The sequence below is a fragment of the Microtus oregoni genome, unplaced genomic scaffold, assembly GCF_018167655.1.
Source record: "Microtus oregoni isolate MIOR12 unplaced genomic scaffold, Mior012 000004F_ref0000308, whole genome shotgun sequence".
NCBI lineage: Eukaryota > Metazoa > Chordata > Mammalia > Rodentia > Cricetidae > Microtus > Microtus oregoni.
This window is the reverse complement of record NW_024543063.1, coordinates 45,759,718-45,778,533: the sequence shown is the minus strand read 5'-3', so window position 1 is coordinate 45,778,533 and position 18,816 is coordinate 45,759,718. Positions and strand designations below refer to the sequence as shown.

General features: G+C 44.5%; 1 protein-coding gene across 1 annotated transcript in view; it reads left to right on the top strand.

The window, feature by feature from the left end:
- Positions 1 to 1,545: 1,545 nt before the first annotated feature.
- The window catches only part of Cfdp1 (craniofacial development protein 1), an 82,081-nt gene continuing 64,810 nt past the window's right edge, over positions 1,546 to 18,816 (top strand). Inside the window, exons 1-4 of the mRNA XM_041650944.1 lie at positions 1,546 to 1,746; positions 10,491 to 10,608; positions 14,323 to 14,533; positions 16,217 to 16,344. Of these exons, the coding sequence (XP_041506878.1) occupies positions 1,683 to 1,746; positions 10,491 to 10,608; positions 14,323 to 14,533; positions 16,217 to 16,344 (521 nt within the window). The 5' untranslated portion in view covers positions 1,546 to 1,682. The remainder of the gene's footprint in view (positions 1,747 to 10,490; positions 10,609 to 14,322; positions 14,534 to 16,216; positions 16,345 to 18,816) is intronic.

Sequence of the window (18,816 nt, the reverse complement as noted above, 5' to 3'; positions counted from 1 at the left end):
GGATGTAGACAGAGAAATGAGTTCTCATATGCTGCTGTTGCTGCTGATACAGACAGGGCATCCCCTTGGAAAACAGTCTGGTAGTTCCCCAAAAGGAAAAACATTACATGAGGACCCAATTCCGTTGAAAACACCCTGCTAAGGCAACCACTGTATATTCTGTTTATGTGAAATGTCCAGAAAGGCAAATCCACAGATACTGGGGATTGGGTGGAAAATGGGTGTAAGTACCTGAGTTCAAGGACAGCCAGAGCTACGCGGTGAGACCCTGTCTCAAAAAACAAACAAACAACAAAAAAGCTCCCTTGAATGATGTGCCTTGAAAGCTTTAATTATACCTTGACCAAGGGGCTGGTTGAGAAAGGCTGTGTTTGAGGCATGAAAACGAAGATATCTGTGGCTTTCAGGTTCACATTATGGTTTTCTTTCTTTCTTTCCTTTTTTTCTTTTTTCCTTTTGAGACAGGGTTTCTCTGTGTAGTCCTTGCTGTCCTGGAACTCACTGTAGCCTCCTAGTCTCAGATCAGCTTGCTTTTGTTTCCTCCGGAGTGCTGAGATTAAAGGCGTGCGCCACTGCGGGCACATTACGGTTTTCTGACCGGCACCTCACGAATCTACGAATTTTTCAAATTTTTATTCTTATGTGTACATACCTGCATGTGTGTATGTGTGTCTACCATGTGCCTGGTGCCCACTGAGGTCAGAACTCCAGCGTGGTTGCGAACCATCAGTGTAGTACTGAGAACAGAGCCCAGGTCCTCTGCAAAAGCAGCAAATACTTTCTTAATCTTTGGGCCATCTCTCTAGACCCCACAAATCCACACATTTAATTGCCCTTCCAACTTTCCCATTGCTTCATCATGTACTATAGGTGTCAATTTAGCACTTTGTGCAGTGGCTTCACTCACAGACGAGCAGATTTCTTTTCTCTTTAGTTATTACCCGATTGTTGATTCATTAACAAAGAACTCGCGGCCAACAACACTTATAACACAGGCCAGAACGCAACTAACTTAGGCAGATTTCCTCAGTAAGACACATCGCAGCCTTCTTGCGCTTAGAAAATTAGACAGCGTTTCAGTAGTATTCTTGGGAGCCATTTTAGGCTGTAAGCAAAATCATCCAGAAAAACCCAAAACGAAGAGGAGGCTGAGACGGCATTAAAACTACTAAAAGTCTCTCGCGGGAGAGTTGAACCAAGAAGGCGGAGCCTCAGTCTTGCTCAGAAGTCGCTGGGAACTTAGCACATTGTCGACTCTTAGTTTTTACTTGCTGCGCATGTACGGGAGTAACATTTTAATCACTGATTTGAGAGTTACAAAAAAAATTTACCGAGTAAGTGAATTTGAAAATAAATAGACACGTATAAAGTGAGACAACTGTATTTCCGCAAATAGGTCATGCTCCAGCAAGGATGCAGGGTAGAGCTGAAGACTACAAGCCCCAGCATGCATCGCTCCCGGGAGGGTCCGGAATCCCATAAGGGCCCGTAGAGTTTAGGCCGGCCGACTGCACCAGCCGGAAGTGTCGTATGTGACCACGTGGCACTGTCTGCGCCTGTGCGCACGCCTTTAGGGCTGCCTTAGCTGCTGGTCCAACGCCTCCATGGTCTCGCCCTAGAGCTTTGCTATTTGGGGGCAGTGGCCGCAATCGTGTGGGTAGCAGGCCCCAAGTGACAGCAGCATGGAGGAATTCGACTCCGAAGACTTCTCCACGTCGGACGAGGATGAGGACTACGTGCCGTCGGGTGAGCCATTCGGGTTGAAGCATGAGGAGGGTTGTTCCCACGCTTCACGCCTCACTCGAGGCTCTCCAGGTTCCCCAGGGCGTGGGCCTCGTGGCCTCGAGTTCCCCGGGGTGCGTGAGTCCGGCGTCCCCGTCTCCCAGGACCCTGGCCCACAGGCGACCTGGAACGCGCGTAGGTCGGTTCTGCACAGCTGCTCTCCTGGGCCGCCGCCCCCTCGGAGCGCGGGAACTGGCGCGTGAAGCTGGCAGGCTGTGCGCGTCGTCGCTCTGAAGCGTTCTGGAAGCGGACCCCGACATTGGAGGCTGTTTTTAGGGGGTTGCCAGCTCCCTCCTCGTCCGAGGCTGGGCTGTCTGCTTCTGGGCTCCCACGGGATCGGCTTGTCAGAAACTTCATGTGATAATGGATCTTATCTCTTTGCAGTGATTAATCATTGCACTCTTTTAAGAACTTTTCAAAAGTTTTCTTTTTTTAAGATGAATCGTATATCATGTATACCATGTTTTTCGTGCATGTCTGTTTGTGCACCCTGTGCATGCCTAGGGCTTTTAAAGGTCAGAAGAGGGCGTCCGGATCCTCTGGAAAGCATCAGGAATTACAGGTGGTTGTGAGCTGCCATGTGTGTGCTGGCAACCGCGTACCCTGGCCCCTCTTAGCCGTTGAGCCATCTCGCCAGCCCCTTATTATTATTTTTTGTGTATGTATGTCAGTGTGTTCAGGTGCCAGAGAGGCCAGAAGGCGATGTGGGCGTCCCTGGGGCTGGAATAATCTCAGTTGTAAGCCACTCAACATGGATGCTAGGAACCAAAGTCAGGTCCTCCGGAAATGTAGCACACACTTTTTTGGAGGTGGGGGTGGGGCACGTTAAGAATCTCAACTCGCGCGAGGTCAAGACACATCTTTTTAATTTATTCATTTATTTATGTATATAAGTGTTTTGCCTCCATGGACATCTATCTGTGCTCCACGTGTCTTCAGAGGCTAGAAGAGGGCATTGGATCCCCTGGAAGTAGGGAGATGGACGATTGTGATCCATTGAACAGGTGATAGGACTCGAACTTAGATTCTTTTGAAAAGCAGCCCGTACTTTTAACCACTAAGCCATCTTCCCAGTCCAAGGTATCTTAATACGAAAACATACCCCTTACTGATCTTGTACCTTGTCCTGGCTTAGCCATTTCCTTAAAGGTATTTCTTCCGGTGTAGGTGAAAAGCAGCTATGGGGGTTGTGGATAAGAAGGCCTGCTCTAAGCCGGGCGGTGGTGGCGCATGCCTTTAATCCCAGCACTTGGGAGGCAGAGGCAGGCGGATCTCTGTGAGTTCGAGACCAGCCTGGTCTACAGAGCTAGTTCCAGGACAGGCTCCAAAGCCACAGAGAAACCCTGTCTCAAAAATCAAAAAAAAAAAAAAAAAAAAAAAAAGAAGGCCTGCTCTGCAACACAAGGCCCTGAGTTCAGATCTCCAGTGCCCATGTAAAAGCTGGAGGTAGCTTGTTGGTGCCTCTAACTGTGGCATTTTGAGTATTGACAGACACAATCCTGGGATCTCACTGGCGTAGTGAGCTTCTGGTTCAGTGAAAAACACTGTCTCAAAAAATAAGGTGTGGAAAGCTCCTCGAGAAAGATGCTGCACCTTCCCGCAGCCACAGCACAAACACACACACCTCCGAGTCATTCTTTGTTTGTTGTTTTGTTTTATGAGACAGGGTCTCTCTGTGTAGCTTTGGAGCCTGTTCTGGAACTTGCTCTGTAGACCAGGCTGGCCTTGAACTCACAGAGATCTGCTTGCCTCTGCCTCCTAAGTGCTGGGATTAAAGGCATGCGCCACCATCATCCGGCCCTCCTAGTCATTTTTATTTATCCATGCAGTCACAGTTAAGTTGTGCCAGGTATGGTAGTATAAGCATATAATCCAGAAACTTGGGAGACTCTGAGGCAGGAGGATTGCTATAAGTTTGAAAATAGCCTGGCCAACCTTGTGAATTCCAGGCCAACCCAGATAATATAATAAGACCTTGTCCTGTGAGGAGGGAGGGAGTCTGGAAAAATGCCCCAGTTGGTAAAATGCTTGCCTTGCAAACATAAAGACCTGAATTCAGTTTCCAGAATCCCTGTGGTAAAAATGTCTGGTGTAAATGCTCGACACTTATGATACCACCAGTGCTGGGAAGGACAGGGGATGATGCCCTTCTGCAAGCCAATAACCTAATTTGTGAGCTTCAAAAGAGGTGGGCGGCTTTGTTAAGAGTGATGCATGAGTACCACAGGGGATGGGAGGATGCAGTAAAAATTCTAAGATTTCAGTTTTAAATTTCATGTATATGTCTGCATATATATGTACATGTGTGGGTTCCTGAGGAAGTCAGAAGAGAATGTCAGATCTCCTGGATTTGAGAGTTACAGGTGATTGTTATGGATGCTGGAAATGAAACTCCAGTCCTTTCTGTGAGAGCACCAAAGGCTCCTAACTACTGAGCTGTCTCTTTGGCGCCCTCCCTCCAACAGCTTTTCAATTTATTTTTTAAAATTGTTTTTAGATTTTTGTTTTGAGACAGGGTTTCTCTGTGCAGTTCTGGCTGTCCTGGAACTCGCTCTGTAAACCAAGCTGGCCTCAAACTCACAGACACCTGCCTGCCTCTGCCTCCCTCCAGTGCTGGAATTAAAGGCGCGTGCCACCACTGCCTGGCCCATTTTTTAGATTTTTAGATTATATTTTATGAATGTGAGTTTTATGCCTGCATGATTGCTTGTGTACTGGGAGCTCATAGGGGTCAGGAGGACCTTGAGTTACAGATGGAGGTGATCCACCACGTGAGTACAGAGTAAGAAGTGCTCTTAAGGCTAAGCTATCTCTCCAGACCCCTCCCCCAACTTTAAAATAGAAAGCTTCTGTTGTATCTGAAAAGTTACCCTGGCCAATTTCATGGCTGTCGTTTTATTCTAAACTACCATTTTCTTTCACTAGGATTCTCCTTAATTTTCTGGCTGTTTTCCTCATTTCATCTACCAACATTCTCTCTTTCCACCCTGTCCTCACCCCACCCTCAGAAGCTGAGGAATAAAACCCAGCGTCTCTAACATGCTAGCCAAATGCTATACCTCTGCCGACAGCCAGAGTGGTCATTTTTGGAACTTGTTTTCATCATTTTAATGAAAGTTATGTATACACATACTCAAACATAGTTGGATATCTCAGTCCATTTAAGAAAACTGCTTTCCCCTTTTCTGGCTTGGCTTTGCTGGTTTCCTGTGAATCATACATAGACTCTTTTTGGCACCTGGATCTCATTCTTCTGTCTCCAACATGCATTCTTCAACCTCTCTAATCCCCCATCTGCCACTGTACCTGTTTTGATTAGATAAGTGTTCCAAGTTTACCTTTTTGCTGATTGTGTGGACGTGATGTTCACAGCTGAGCCCTGTGGTATGCTGCGGTTGCTGTAACTAGTCTACCTTTCTCTGGTATTAATGATTATCTGTTTTGTTTTTACGTGTATTTAGAGTGTGTGTGTGTGTGTGTGTGTGTGTGTGTGAGAGAGAGAGAGAGAGAGAGAGAGAGAGAGAGAGAGAGAGAGAGACTGACTACAGTGTGCATGCAGGCAGCAGAGGACAACATGGAGGAGTTGGTGCTCTCCTTCCGCTATGTGGCTTCCAGGTTATTGGGCTTGGTGGCAAGTGCTTTTATCCACTGAGCCATCTTGCTCTTCCTCAGTGTTAGCTGTCCATGTTCTTACCATTAATTCGACTACGAGCTTTCAGAATTGCCAAAATAATCTCCCAAAATAGTGTTTAGATTCCTTGCGTTTTTATCTTCATCTCTTGAAGGTATGTCTTTGTCTTGGCCTTGCTTTGTTTTGGTGTAGTTTCTCTCTCTCTGCCTTCTGGAATTTTAAACCTTTGGTCTTTCACCATCATTACCACAGGTCTCCTTTATTCCTTTTTCTGTATTCCCGTGTTTGGTCTCTCTATCTGCCTGTTTGCCTGCCTGTCTCTTTCTGTCTCTCTCAACAGGGTATCTTGTATCCCTGGCTGGCCTTGAGGTCTGTATGTAACTGGTTTAACTTTGAATTCCTGGTCCTCCTCCCTCCACCTGTGCCAACCTCAGATTCATTCTTTTCTTGGTGCCTGTGGTTTTCTTTTTTGACATGTTCCACCAAAATGAGAAGAGAACATTTAATGGCTTCCTGAAGAAGGCTGCATGGCAGAAACATTGCTCTGGGACCTGGAATGTTACCTCAGGCCTGTTTGATGGTTGGGTGATAACAGAAGCCTGGGTTGGAAGAAGTTTTCCATCAGAATTGTGAAAGTATAGCTTGGCTTGTGGGGGCCCCAGTGTTGCCAGCAAGTCTGTCTTGTGGGCTGGAGATGCAGCTCAGAGATAGAGGCCTTGGCTGGCTTGTACAGTATCTTGGGTTGATCCCCAGTGCTGCAGGGGATAAGAAGCAGTTGATTTTCTGCTCCCCACATAGGCTCTGTTTGTTTCAGGAGGACTTTTGTCTTTACTGCCGTTTTTCTGACGCTGGACTGTCATTATTGACATCAGACACGTTGGCATGATTTTGTTTGCGGTCAGTGAGCCTTCTAGAAACTCCATCCCAGAAGTTTTTTCTATTTTGTTTTTCTGGAATCATCATTGTTATGTTGACCCTGTGTAAGGCCTTCTCCACTGTTGTAGTTACAATGCCCCCTCCCCCTCCATCTGTTTGCCTCTACCAAACAGGTTCTCACGGCCCTTGTGGCTTCAGTCTCCACAGATACTGTGCCTGGATTTTGTTTGGAATTGCACTGACTCTGTAGGTCAGTTTGGGGGGAATTGATAACAGTCTTCTCTACCAGTCTGTGAACATGGTGTCATCTCCATATATTAGTTCTGGAGGTTCCATGATATTTTTCAGGTAGATAATTATGTCAAGGCTGAACAGGAAGCTTTAGTCTTATTCACATACTCTTATATTTCTTTTGCTTGACATTCTGCACTTGATACTTCCCCTGTGATGCTGAGTAGGAGTGATTAGAAGGGTCGTTCTATTCTAGCTCAGCTGTCAGTCTTTAAGGAGCTGAGAGGATGTCATTGTTCACTGTTCAGAAAGAGGTTAACTGTTCCGTTTGAGAATGCCTTTTGTGTGCACATACCTCTAAAATACTTTAATTATAACTCACACTAACTCAGTCACACAGTGCTTCCAGGTGTGTGCTTTTGTACTGTCCATTTTACAGATGAAAAGGCTGAGGATCAGAAAGCATAAACAAATAGTCAGATCACCAATCTGGATAGTAGCTGTGTGCTGGGCATGGTAGCACACACTTCTGATCCTAGCACTTGAGAGGCAGAAGTAGGTTCAGATGAATTTGAGGGTAACCTGGTCTACATAGTGAGTTCCATAACTAGCTAAGGGTACATAGTGAGCTAGCTGAGTGGGATGCGAACCTAGGCAGTCTCCCTGTATTGCTCCTTACTGGCTCCTTTCAAAGACTTGTACTCTGGGAGGAGAGCAGCAACTGAAGAAGACCACCGCATGTGCCCCAAGGCTTCTTTCACGCTGGGCTGGGTGGTGCCTTTAATCCCAGGTCTCTGGTGGCAAAGATTGGCAGGTCTCTGTGAGTTCAAGGCCAGACTGATCTACCTAGTGAGTTCCACAGGCTCCTAAGCAACAGAGAAACCCTGTCTCAGAAAATCAAAAAAAAAAAAGTTTCTTTTACTCGTTGCCTCCTATTCCATACACAGCCTTGGTGTGGGAGACCCTGTTTGCCTGTGAGTCTAGAGAACTTGGAGCTGTCAGCCACCCCCATAGCAGTGTGTACCACAGCAACAAGATGGAAAAGGTGTTGAGAAAGCACGTTTGCCAAAGATGAGCGCAGAGGATCACAGAGGAGAGATACGAAGAGTATATATGGGCTGTGCTTCTCTGAACACCATTCTGTTGTGGAAGGAGGAGATGAGGGAGCTAACCCATGGGCGGTAGAAGTGGGAAGGTGCCATGGGAGAGAGAACCTGAGGACCCTCGCATTATAGAGTAAAATTCTTACATCAGCTTTAAGTCTGTCGGGACCCATTGCCTTCCTGAGATGGTGAAGAAGTTGGGGTGTGCTGTCCATAACACTCTTCCTTAACCTTAGCGTCCGGGAGGTAGAACTGGGAAGATCATGGCCGTCTCAACTGCACTGTGAGTTTGAGGCCAGCCTGAGGTACACATGACTGTCCAGAACAAAACAAAATCTCAAAACAGAAATACTGTTTGAAAGAAGGCAAACGGGGGAAAAATGTGTAGCTAGAAGTGTGCATTTTATTGTCATGGGCTTTTTGTTTCTGCTGCATTCAGTCATCGTCTGAGTGTTCCCAAACATTCATTTGTTCTCTGAGTGACAGCACACCGTCTCAGCTCATCAGTGCTGCTTTGTGGCTGGTTTTGTGTCTCCGTGACACAAGCTAGAGTCATCTGGGAAATGGGACCTCAATTAGGAAATGCCCCCACCAGATTGGCCTGTTGACAAGCCTGTGGTGCATTTTCAGGATTGATGGTTGATGTGGGTAGTGCTACCCCCAGACTGGGGTGCTCTAAGAAAACAGATCGAGCAAGCTATAGGGAGTAAGTCAGTAAAAACCACTTTCCATGACCTCTGCTCAGTTCTTGCCTCCAGGTTCCTGCCCTGACTTCCTTCTTGATGGACTGGAAGCTGTAAGGTGAAATAAACCTTTTTCTCTTTGAGTTGCCTTCTTTAGTCATGCTGTTTTTGTTTTTTTGTGTTTTCGAGACAGGGTTTCTCTCTGTAGTTGGTCATGGTGTTTTATCACAGCAATAAAAACCATAGCTAAGACAGCTTCCAAAGTGAATTAAAACATGTCTGTCAAGCCGAAGAAGCCTCCTCTGGGGTCTGGAGTGATGGATGGCTTAATGATTAAGACAGTGAGGTGCTCTTGGCTGTAGACCCAAGTGTGGTTCCCAGCATCCACACTGGACAGAACCCCAGCTCTGTCCTCTACAAGCACTGCGCACATATACCTCTGCTTACACATAACTTTGGAATTTTTTTTTTTTTTTTTTTTTTTTTTGGTTTTTCGAGACAGGGTTTCTCTGTGGCTTTGGAGCTCGTCCTGGAACTAGCTCTGTAGACCAGGCTGGTCTCGAACTCACAGAGATCCGCCTGCCTCTGCCTCCCGAATGCTGGGATTAAAGGCGTGCGCCACCATCGCCCGGCGGGAAATTATTTTTTTTTTAAAAGCCTTTTTTCTTTTCTTTTTTTCCCCCCAAGACAGAGTTTTTCTGTAGTTTTGGAGCCTGTCCTGGAACTAGCTCTTGTAGACCAGGCTGGTCTCAAATTCACAAAGATATGCCTGCCTCTGCTTCCCAAGTGCTGGGATTAAAGGTGTGCGCCACCACCGCCCCTCTTCTTTTCTGTCTTGTTTTGTTTTTTTGAGACAGGGTTTCTTTGTGTAGCCTTGGCTATCCTAGAACTCACTCTGTAGACCAAGCTGTCCTCCAACTCACAGAGATCCTCCTGCCTCTGCCTCCCAAGTGCTGGAATTAAAGGTGTGCCCCACCATACCCAGCTCCTTGCTATTGTTTTTATATTAAATACTCATAGCCAGAATGAAAGTCCTGTCTGGCCTCCTTGAGTTCCAAACTAGCTTTTGCCACCATGCTTTGGGGGCTCTGGATCTTTGAGCAAAGTCTGTTGCTTCTGAGCTTTGCTGTCTGTAGGTCTAGTGTTCGCCATCCTGCCACCTGCCTTTTTTAATGGGCAGGTGCTGTGGCATTGAGCTACCTACCTAGCTCAGTCCATTAATATGACCCGTTCTTGTTTTGTTTTGAAGCAGGGTCTTACTACAAAGCCCTGGCTGGCCTACATGCTGTATTGGGCTGACCTCAATTCAAATGCATCACCCTACTCAGCTCTTAATATGACCTATCAGCTAAGTCCTGATGTTCTGGTACAGCTGGTGCCCTGATTTCCACCTTTTGTTTTACTTGCCTGGAATAAGTTAGTTTTTTTTTTTCTTTCTTTCTTTTTTTTTTTTTTTTTTTTGGTTTTTCGAGACAGGGTTTCTCTGTGGCTTTGGAGCCTGTCCTGGAACTAGCTCTGTAGACCAGGCTGGTCTCGAACTCACAGAGATCCGCCTGCCTCTGCCTCCCGAGTGCTGGGATTAAAGGCGTGCGCCACCACCGCCCGGCCATAAGCTAGTTTTTTAACCCTTCTAGGAAACCCTTTATATTAAAGTTATATAAAAATACTACTTGAATTTCAGTGATGTTCACTGCTACTGTAGTGACATAGATCCTGCATCTTTCTTTCCTTCCTTCTTTCCTTTCTTTCTCTATTCCCCCCCTGCCCCCCCCCCCCCCCCCCCCCCACCAAGATAGGGTTTCTTTGTGTAGTTCTTACTGGAACTCACTCTATAGTCCTGGCTGGCTTGGAGCTATCTGCTTGCCTCTGCCTCCGGAGTTCTGGGATTAGAGGCATGTGCCACCATGCCCTGCTCAGAAATATTTATCTTAAAAGAGGGCTAAAGCTTTTGATTTGTTTTCCTGTTGCTGCTATTTTGGAGATTTTGTTATTTGTTTGTTTTTGAGACAAGGACTCATGTAGCTCAGGCTGACTTCAACCCCACTGTGTAACTGAGAAAAAGTTAGAACTTCGGAGTCTCCTGCCTCCACCTCCCACGCATGCCTGGTCAGACTTTGTTCCTAATGTTTTATGAAATCTTCGTTCTCGTTCCAGCTGTCTGACCGCCCTATTGTATGGTTCCAGGTGGAGAGTACAGTGAAGATGATGTCAACGAGTTAGTGAAGGAGGATGAAGTGGATGGTGACGAGCAGGCTGAGAAAACCAAAGGGAAAAGAAGGAAGGCGCAGAGCATTCCAGCCAGGTGATGCTGCCCTCAAGGCCCTGACAATAAGAGCTATCTTTATTGCTAAGATTGCTCTCATGATAGATGTCTGTCTGTCTTTTCACATTTATTGTTTGTGTGTGTCTGCTGTAGCACAGGCTGTCCTGGGACTCACTGTGCAGCCTAGGCTAGCCTCCAGCTTCAACTTCCTGGATTGTAGGCATGAACCACCACAGTGTGTGTGTTTGTAGGGGGGTTATTTTTTGTTGGTTTGATCTTTCAAGACAGGGTTTCTCTGTGTAATACTCCTGACTATCTTGGAACTTGCTTTGTAGACCAGGCTGGCCTCGAACTCACAGAGATCCTGCTTGTGCCTCCCGAGCACTGAGATTAAAGGTGTGTGCCACTGCTACCCATCATTTGCCAGTGTTTCTAACACCTTTCTGTATGAGGGAAATATTTACTGATAGTCTAAAATTAAAATCTGGGCCTTCATTTGGGAGGTGGTGATGCACGCTTTTAATTCCAGCCCTTGGGAGGGAAAGGCAGGTATATCTTTATGAGTTCAAGGCTAGCCTCGTCTACAGAATGAGAATTCCAGGATAACCAGTGCTACACAGGTAAAGCCTGTCAACAAAAACAAAATGGGCTGGAGAAATGGCTCAGCGGTTAAGAGCGCTGGTGCTCTACTAGAGTACTGGAATTCAACCCCGAGCACCCACATGGCAGCTCACAGCTGTCTAAAACTCCAGTTCCAAGGGATCTGACACACAGACATACCAGGCAAAACACCAATGCACATAAAATAAAAATAAATAAAATCGTTTAAAAAAATCTTGGCCTTCAACTAGTTTAAAAATAATTTTTTAAAAATAGTTTAAATAGGTAAAATGTGCATGTGGTTAAAGCAATCCTGTGCTACAGGCTGTATCCTTTCTTCCTACCGGAGAAGCTGTTAGCTTAGATACTGTCACACTTGGCATGGGTCTCTATTTCCTGCTCTCTTTATTTAAAAATTAGAATAAAAAGCATAGCACACTGCATACCACGCCACCTCTCACTCTCTTGGACAGGTCTCACTGTGTTGCTCAGGCTGGGCCATTCTTGAGTCTCTTGTCTCAGTCCTCTGAACAGGAGTGTAATTCCAGACAGGCACCGCTGTGACAATTCTCACTGAGTCTGTGATGGTAAAGGGCATCATGGCAGTCCTATACGTATTTCCTTTCAGTGACTGTAGTTCATGTTTTTGAATAGTCCTGACGTGACTTGAGCATCCCCTCATTGAGGAGCAGTGAGATTGCAGGGCCTTTGCTACAGCAAAAGGCTGCAGAAAACATTGGTAGAACATTGGTACTGGCTCAAGGATTTTTGTAAGTCATATTTGAAGGTGTTGAATTCGTTTGACCTAAGGCTATGTAAATTGAGTTATTTCCTGTTGATTGTCCACAGGCCACGTTCTGAAACGCAGTCCTACCCCAGACCAGGAAAGAAGTCAGATGGGGGCCTCTTCTTAGGGCTGTTTCTGTCACTATTGTTTCTGTCTTGCATTGAAGCAAAAAGCAGATTGCAGTTTATGAAAAGAAGAAAATGAACATTGAACTATATGATGTTCTCAAAGTCAAAATAGTAAAAACATGTGCTGATTAAAGTCTTGGGCCCAGTTCTCTTTTTCTGTATTTGAACTTGTGTTGTTTTTGGGGGTGGCATGAAACTGCTGTATTTTTCAGTGTTTGGAAGAAAATGATGCAAGTAAATTTGAGAGTCAGTAGACTTTGTTCTCCGAGCCGAGCCACTTTCAGAAATAAAAAATTACTTCGCACATTTTGTTTATAGAACTTTTTTTCTGAACAGATTAATCTCATGAGGTGATCTTAGGTATTTTTCTTTTTATCTCTTTTTAGTTATTGGGCTTTTTATTTCATTTTTTTGTCTGCCTGTTTGTTTTGTTTTTGAGACATGCTCTCACTGTGTAGCTTGGCTGGTCTGGAACTCACTATGTAGATCAACCTGGCCTCCCATGCATAGAAATATTCAAGCCTACACGTGTTTCCTTGAGTGTTCAGATTGAAGGCGTGCACCACCATACCTGCCTCGAGTGTTTTCTTAGTGAAAATAACAGTTTTGACATACTAACCTTACTAAATTTAAGGTTCTGGTGAGCTCACCAGTTCCCTTTACTCATCATTCATTCATTATGTATACAGTGTTCTGTCGGTACATATGTCTGCTTGCCAGAGGAGGGCGCCAAATCTCTTTACAGATGGTTTGTGAGCCACCATGTGGTTGCTGGGAATTGAACTCAGGACCTCTGAAAGAACAGCCAGTGTTCTTAACCACTGAGCCATCCTTCCAGTCAACGTCTTCTTTATTAGATAGAAATGGGGAGTAATAAAAAGACAGTACTTGCCGGGCGGTGGTGGCGCACGCCTTTAATCCCAGCACTCGGGAGGCAGAGGCAGGCGGATCTCTGTGAGTTCGAGGCCAGCCTGGTCTACAAGAGCTAGTTCCAGGACAGGAACCAAAAGCTACAGAGAAACCCTGTCTCGAAAAATCAAAAAAAAAAAAAGACAGTACTTACTAAAGAGTTCACACACACCGAATGCTTACAGTGTATGTCATGTAAATCCTTCAGGTACAACACATTTGCAACACAAATAAGTCCTTACACGGGCAGTATCCATGTGTGATCCCATATACTGGAGGCCTGAAATTTAAATTTTCATTAAATATTCCTGCAGGATGTAGTTAAACTTTGTAAGCAATACTAAACTCAATGTATTTTATTCTTTAAATAAGAATTCCAGCTATTCAAATTATAGACTGTGAGGATTATTAGAAATATGTTTAAAATATGATTTTAAAACCCTGAGGATATTGGGATATTAATTTATTGTTCCTGAATCTCAAAGAGTAACATGCCAAGAATTTGAAAGCATGGAGAAACTTGTGGGTATCTTTCCACTGTATGATATAATTCTTTTTTTTTTTTTTTTTTTTTTTTTTGGTTTTTCGAGACAGGGTTTCTCTGTGGTTTTGGAGCCTGTCCTGGAACTAGCTCTTGTAGACCAGGCTGGTCTCGAACTCACAGAGATCCGCCTGCCTCTGCCTCCCGAGTGCTGGGATTAAAGGCGTGCGCCACCACCGCCCCTATGATATAATTCTTAATTGTACTATTGTTGATGAATAAATATACTTAAAAAAAAATTAGCCCTGCTGTGGTGGTACATGCCTTTAATCCTAGCACCCCAGAGGCAGGTGGATCTCTGAGTTCAAGGCCAGCCTAGTCTACAGAGCAAGTTCCAGGACAGCCAGGGCTACACAGAGAAAACCCTTTTTGGAAAAATGAACAATGAAAAAACTAAGTCAGGGCTGGAGAGTTGGTTCAGAGGTTAGGAACAGTTACTGCTCTAGCAGAGGAACTGGGTTCAGTTGTCAGCATCTACATGGAGGCTTGCAACTGCCTGTAACCTTAGTCCGAGGTGATTTAACATCTTTCGGCCTCCACAGGCTCTTGTGTGCCATTTGGTGCACATACATACACTCAGGAACACACACATAGACATTAAGTAACTGAATAAATATTTTTAAATAAGTAGTTTTAAATCTGTTTGCCTACTCTGTCTTCTATTATGTTACTAGAAATTTACAGATTTAAACTCTCCAGTGTGTAAGGTGGTCTAAGGATTGATGAAAGAATGAATAATTTTGCATTCTGTTTTGTCTTCCTTTTTCTGGGTGGTTACTGGTGATTAGAAAGAGAAAACAGAGTGGCCTCTTGTTAGAAGACGAAGAGGAGGACGGCAAGGAAGAACCCGGAGGCAGTAGCAGTGAAGAAGATGAAGAGGACCAAGACGGAGGCCTTGGATCTGAGAATGCAAGGAAGAAGAAGGAAGATGAATTATGGGCCAGCTTCCTTAATGATGTGGGACCAAAAGCAAAAGCAGCTCCAAGCTCACAAGTTAAGGTAAGCTGAGAGACTGGCGGGATAAATACCTCTCTAGAAACACCCTCAGTTCCACAGGAGCTTCGTTTTTGTTTTTCGAGACAGGGTTTCTCTGTGTAGCCCTAGCTGTCCTAGAACTTGCTCTGTAGATCAGGCTGGTCTCGAACTCACAGAGATCCACCTGCCTCTGACTCCCAAGTGCTGGGACTAAAGGCATGCACTACCACCACCACCTGAACTCCTTTTTTTTTTTTAATTTATAAACTGACTGAGATTTGAATCTCAAACAGAAAGCCAGCTAAATGCTTTTGATAGTGACCTTACTAAGTGAAAAGCAAAGCATGCCTTAGCAACAGGAAGAATGAGCTGTTCTAATGACATACATTTCTAGCAAACTCTTTTTTTAATATTTATTTATTATGTATACAATATTCTGTCTGTATGCCTGAAGGCCAGAAGAGGGCGCCAGATCTCATTACAGATGGTTGTGAGCCACCATGTGGTTGCTGGGAATTGAACTCAGGACCTTTGGAAGAGCAGACAATGCTCTTAACCACTGAGCCATCTCTCCAGCCCCCTCTAGCAAACTTTTTTAAAGATTTATTTATTGGGCTGGAGAGATGGCTCGGTGGTTAAGAGCGCTTTGCGGTCTTCCAGAGGCCCTGATTTCAGTTCTCAGCACCATAGCAGGTAGTTGACAGATGCCTGTAACTCTGGCTCCAGGGAATTCAATGCCCTCCTTTGGCCTCCCAAAGCATCTGTATGCCTGTGGCTTTTACATGTATATATACCTGGATACATGTATATACCTAAATAAAAATAAATTTTTAAAAAGATTTATTTGTTGTTGTTTTTAATTATGAGTTTATGTCTGTGCCTATGTATGGGTATGTGCATATAAGTTCAGGCGCCCACGTTGGCCAAAGGCTGGAGCTGGGGTTATAGGCAGTTATGAGTTGCCTGACTTGGGTGCTAAGAACTGAGCTGGGTCTTCTGCAAAACGTCTTTTTTTTTTTTTTTTTTTTTTTAGACAGGGTTTATGTGTAGCCCTGGTTGTTCTAGAACTCACTCTTTAGACCAGCTGGCTTTGAACTCACAGAGATCCAACTGCCTCTGCCTCCAGAGTGCTGGGATTAAAGGCGTGCGCCACCACTACCCTACCTTTGCAAAAACTCTTAACTGCTGAGTCATCTTCCCAACCTTTCCAATAAGTCTATGTTATTTCATTTTATGTGTATAGGTGATTTACTTGCATGTATGTCTATGCACCACATGCATGTAGTACCCATAGTTGCCAGAAGAGGGCATCAGGGTTTTTTGGGGAACTGGAGTTATAGGTGATTGTGAGCTACCTTATGGCTTCTGAAAATTTAACCTGGTCCTCTGGAAGAGCATTCAGTGCTCTCAACCATTGAGCCGTCTCTCCAGGCTTTCCAGTTATTTTTAACTGATTGAAAATGAAACATAGGAGAATAACCCTAAACAGCATGTTCAGACAGTTTTTTTAGTCTTAAACCTTGGTAAACCTGAATTGTTTATTTTTGAGACTAGGTCTCACTGTGTAGCCCTAATTGGCCTGGAACTCACTATGTAGACCGGGATGGCTTTAAATTAGTAGTGATCCTCAAGTCCCTGCCTCCTGCGTGCTGGGCTTAAAAGTGTGCATCACCACAGGCCTGATTCTGTTTCTTATTCTTTATTTAGGCAGCAGAGGAGACTGAAGAGACTAGCTCAAATAAGTTGTTGGTCAAAGCAGAAGAGCTGGAGAAACCTAAAGAGTCAGAAAAAGTGAAGATCACCAAGGTGTTTGACTTTGCTGGTGAGGAAGTGAGGTAAGAGGCTTTCCACGGCTTTGAAACTGTATTTTACAAGGGGGCATTTTTTTCTTTTCCTTTTTTTTTCCTCTTTTTGTTTTTTTGAGACAGAGTTTCTCCATGTAGCCCTGGATGTCCTAAAACTCATTCTGTAGACCAGGCTAACCTCATACTCTCAGAGATCCACTTGCCTTTGCTTCTCAAGTGCTGGGGTTAAAGGCGTGCGCCCCCACCTGGCGACTCCTCAGATTCTTAAGTTCCATATATTAAATTACATAGTGTCAGCATATAACCTATGTGCAACCTCTGCTATACATTCAATATCTGATTTGTAATACTTGATACAATGTAAATGCCATGAAGATAGCACAGCGTGGTAGGGACTAGAGACAGGAACAATATGTATACATGTTCTTTACGGATGGATTTCCCCCTAAATGGATTTTGTGTATATTTGGTTAATCTGTGGTATATAACCCACTAACATATAGCATCGCCTGTATTTATCCAGTGAAAATAACATTTTGCAAAGTGAAGTTTTACATTTTCAGGTTTTTTTTTTTTTTTCCTTTTTGAGACAGGGTTTCTCTGTAGCTTTGGAGCCTGTCCCAGAACTAGCTCTTGTAGACCAGGCTGGCCTTGAACTCACAGAGATCTACCTGCCTCTGCCTCCCTAGTGCTGGGATTAAAGGCATATGCCAACACTGCGTGGCCTTTATTTTCAGTTTTTTGGTTTTTTTTTTTTTAATATTTATTTATTTATTATGTATACAATATTCTGTCTGTGGGCTGGAGAGATAGCTCAGAGGTTAAGAGCACTGACTGCTCTTCCAGAGGTCCTGAGTTCAATTCCCAGCAACCACATGATGGCTCACAACCATCTGTAATGAGATCTGGCGCCCTCTTCTGGTGTGTGGGAAGCAGAATGTTGTACACATAATAAATAAATAAATTAAAAAAAAAATTCTGTCTGTGCGTATGCCTGCAGGCCAGAAGAGGGCACCAGACCCCATTACAGATGGTTGTGAGCCACCATGTGGTTGCTGGGAATTGAACTCAGGACCTTTGGAAGAGCAGACAATGCTCTTAACCACTGAGCCATCTCTCCAGCCCCCTATTTTCAGTTTTATAAATAGTTCAGAGCACAACTTCTAAAATTTCTTTAGACTGGGTCTCACTGTAGTTCACGGCTGAAGTGACTATGTTCCCTTTTCCTCAGCCTCCTGAGTGCTGACACATACAGCATAAGCTACTGTGCCCAGCAAACTTACCTTATTTATTCCTCTTTAATTATTTTGTGTGTGGAGGGGTTTCTTTTGCCTGTATGTGTGTCTGTGCACCATGTGCACGCCTGGTGCCTGCAGAGGTCAGAAGAGGGAGTCAGTTCCCCTGGAACTGGAGCTACAGATGGTTGTAAACCACCGTGTGGGTGCCGGCAATAGAGCCCAGGGCTCTGGAAGAGCAGTCTATGCTTTTAACTTCTGAGCCTTCTCTGTAGTACCAAATCCACTCATTTAAAAACCTGTCTTGAGAACATTTTCTTTTGTGAAATGTACTTAGGGCAGTGTTGCAAGAATAGTATTGCAGTGAACAGCCACATGGTTCCCACTCTGTCCCTCAGTCTCTGCTTCCCGTGCTGTCTCATTCATGTCACAGCCCGTGTGGAGGCCAGAGGACACTTGTGGCAGTTGGCTTTCTTCTCACTGTGGGGTTTGCCAGGCTTGGCTGACTTTGGCACAAGTGACTCAGTTTGCTTCTAGCTGGTCTCTGGTCTTCATAATAGATGATTCTAATGGCTAAGTATGAATAATGTGATACGTGCAACAGGCATCTCCGTGCTCACAGTGGCTTTTGGTTTTTAAGATTTTGTCATTTTTCACCAATAACAGGTAGTTTTGCAGCCCATATTTCGAGTAGATATGTGTATGGTGCTTTTAGGCCTCATTTATTCCATTGATACTCTTCCTAATTGTTCTTACACAGTCAAGATTAAATAGTAGGTTTAGTCTTTTAAGAGTTTGGATGTAAGCCAGGTGATTGTATTGTGGCTTACACCCTTAATCCTACCACTTGTGAGGCAGAGGCAGGCGGATCTCTCTGAGTTGGAGGCTAGCCTGGTCTACAGAATAAGTTCCAAGACAGAAAAACTCTGTCTTGAAAATTCAAAAAAAAATTTAAAAAGAGTGCAAACCATTTATATTGGAGAATTTGGAATTTTGCTTTGCCTTATATGCTTAGACCACTGGTTCTCAACCTTCCTTTGCTGTCACTTTAATACAGTTCTTCATGTTGTGGTAACCGCAATTATAAAATTATTTCAGTTGCTACTTCATAACTAATTTTGCTACTGTCATGAAACATAATGTAAATTCTGTGTAGTATCTGTGTTTTTCAATGATCTTAAGTGATCTCCCCCCCTGTAAAAGGGTCATTTGACCCCTATGGGTCGGACCCCACAGGTTGAGAACTGTTCTTTAGACAGACCTATAC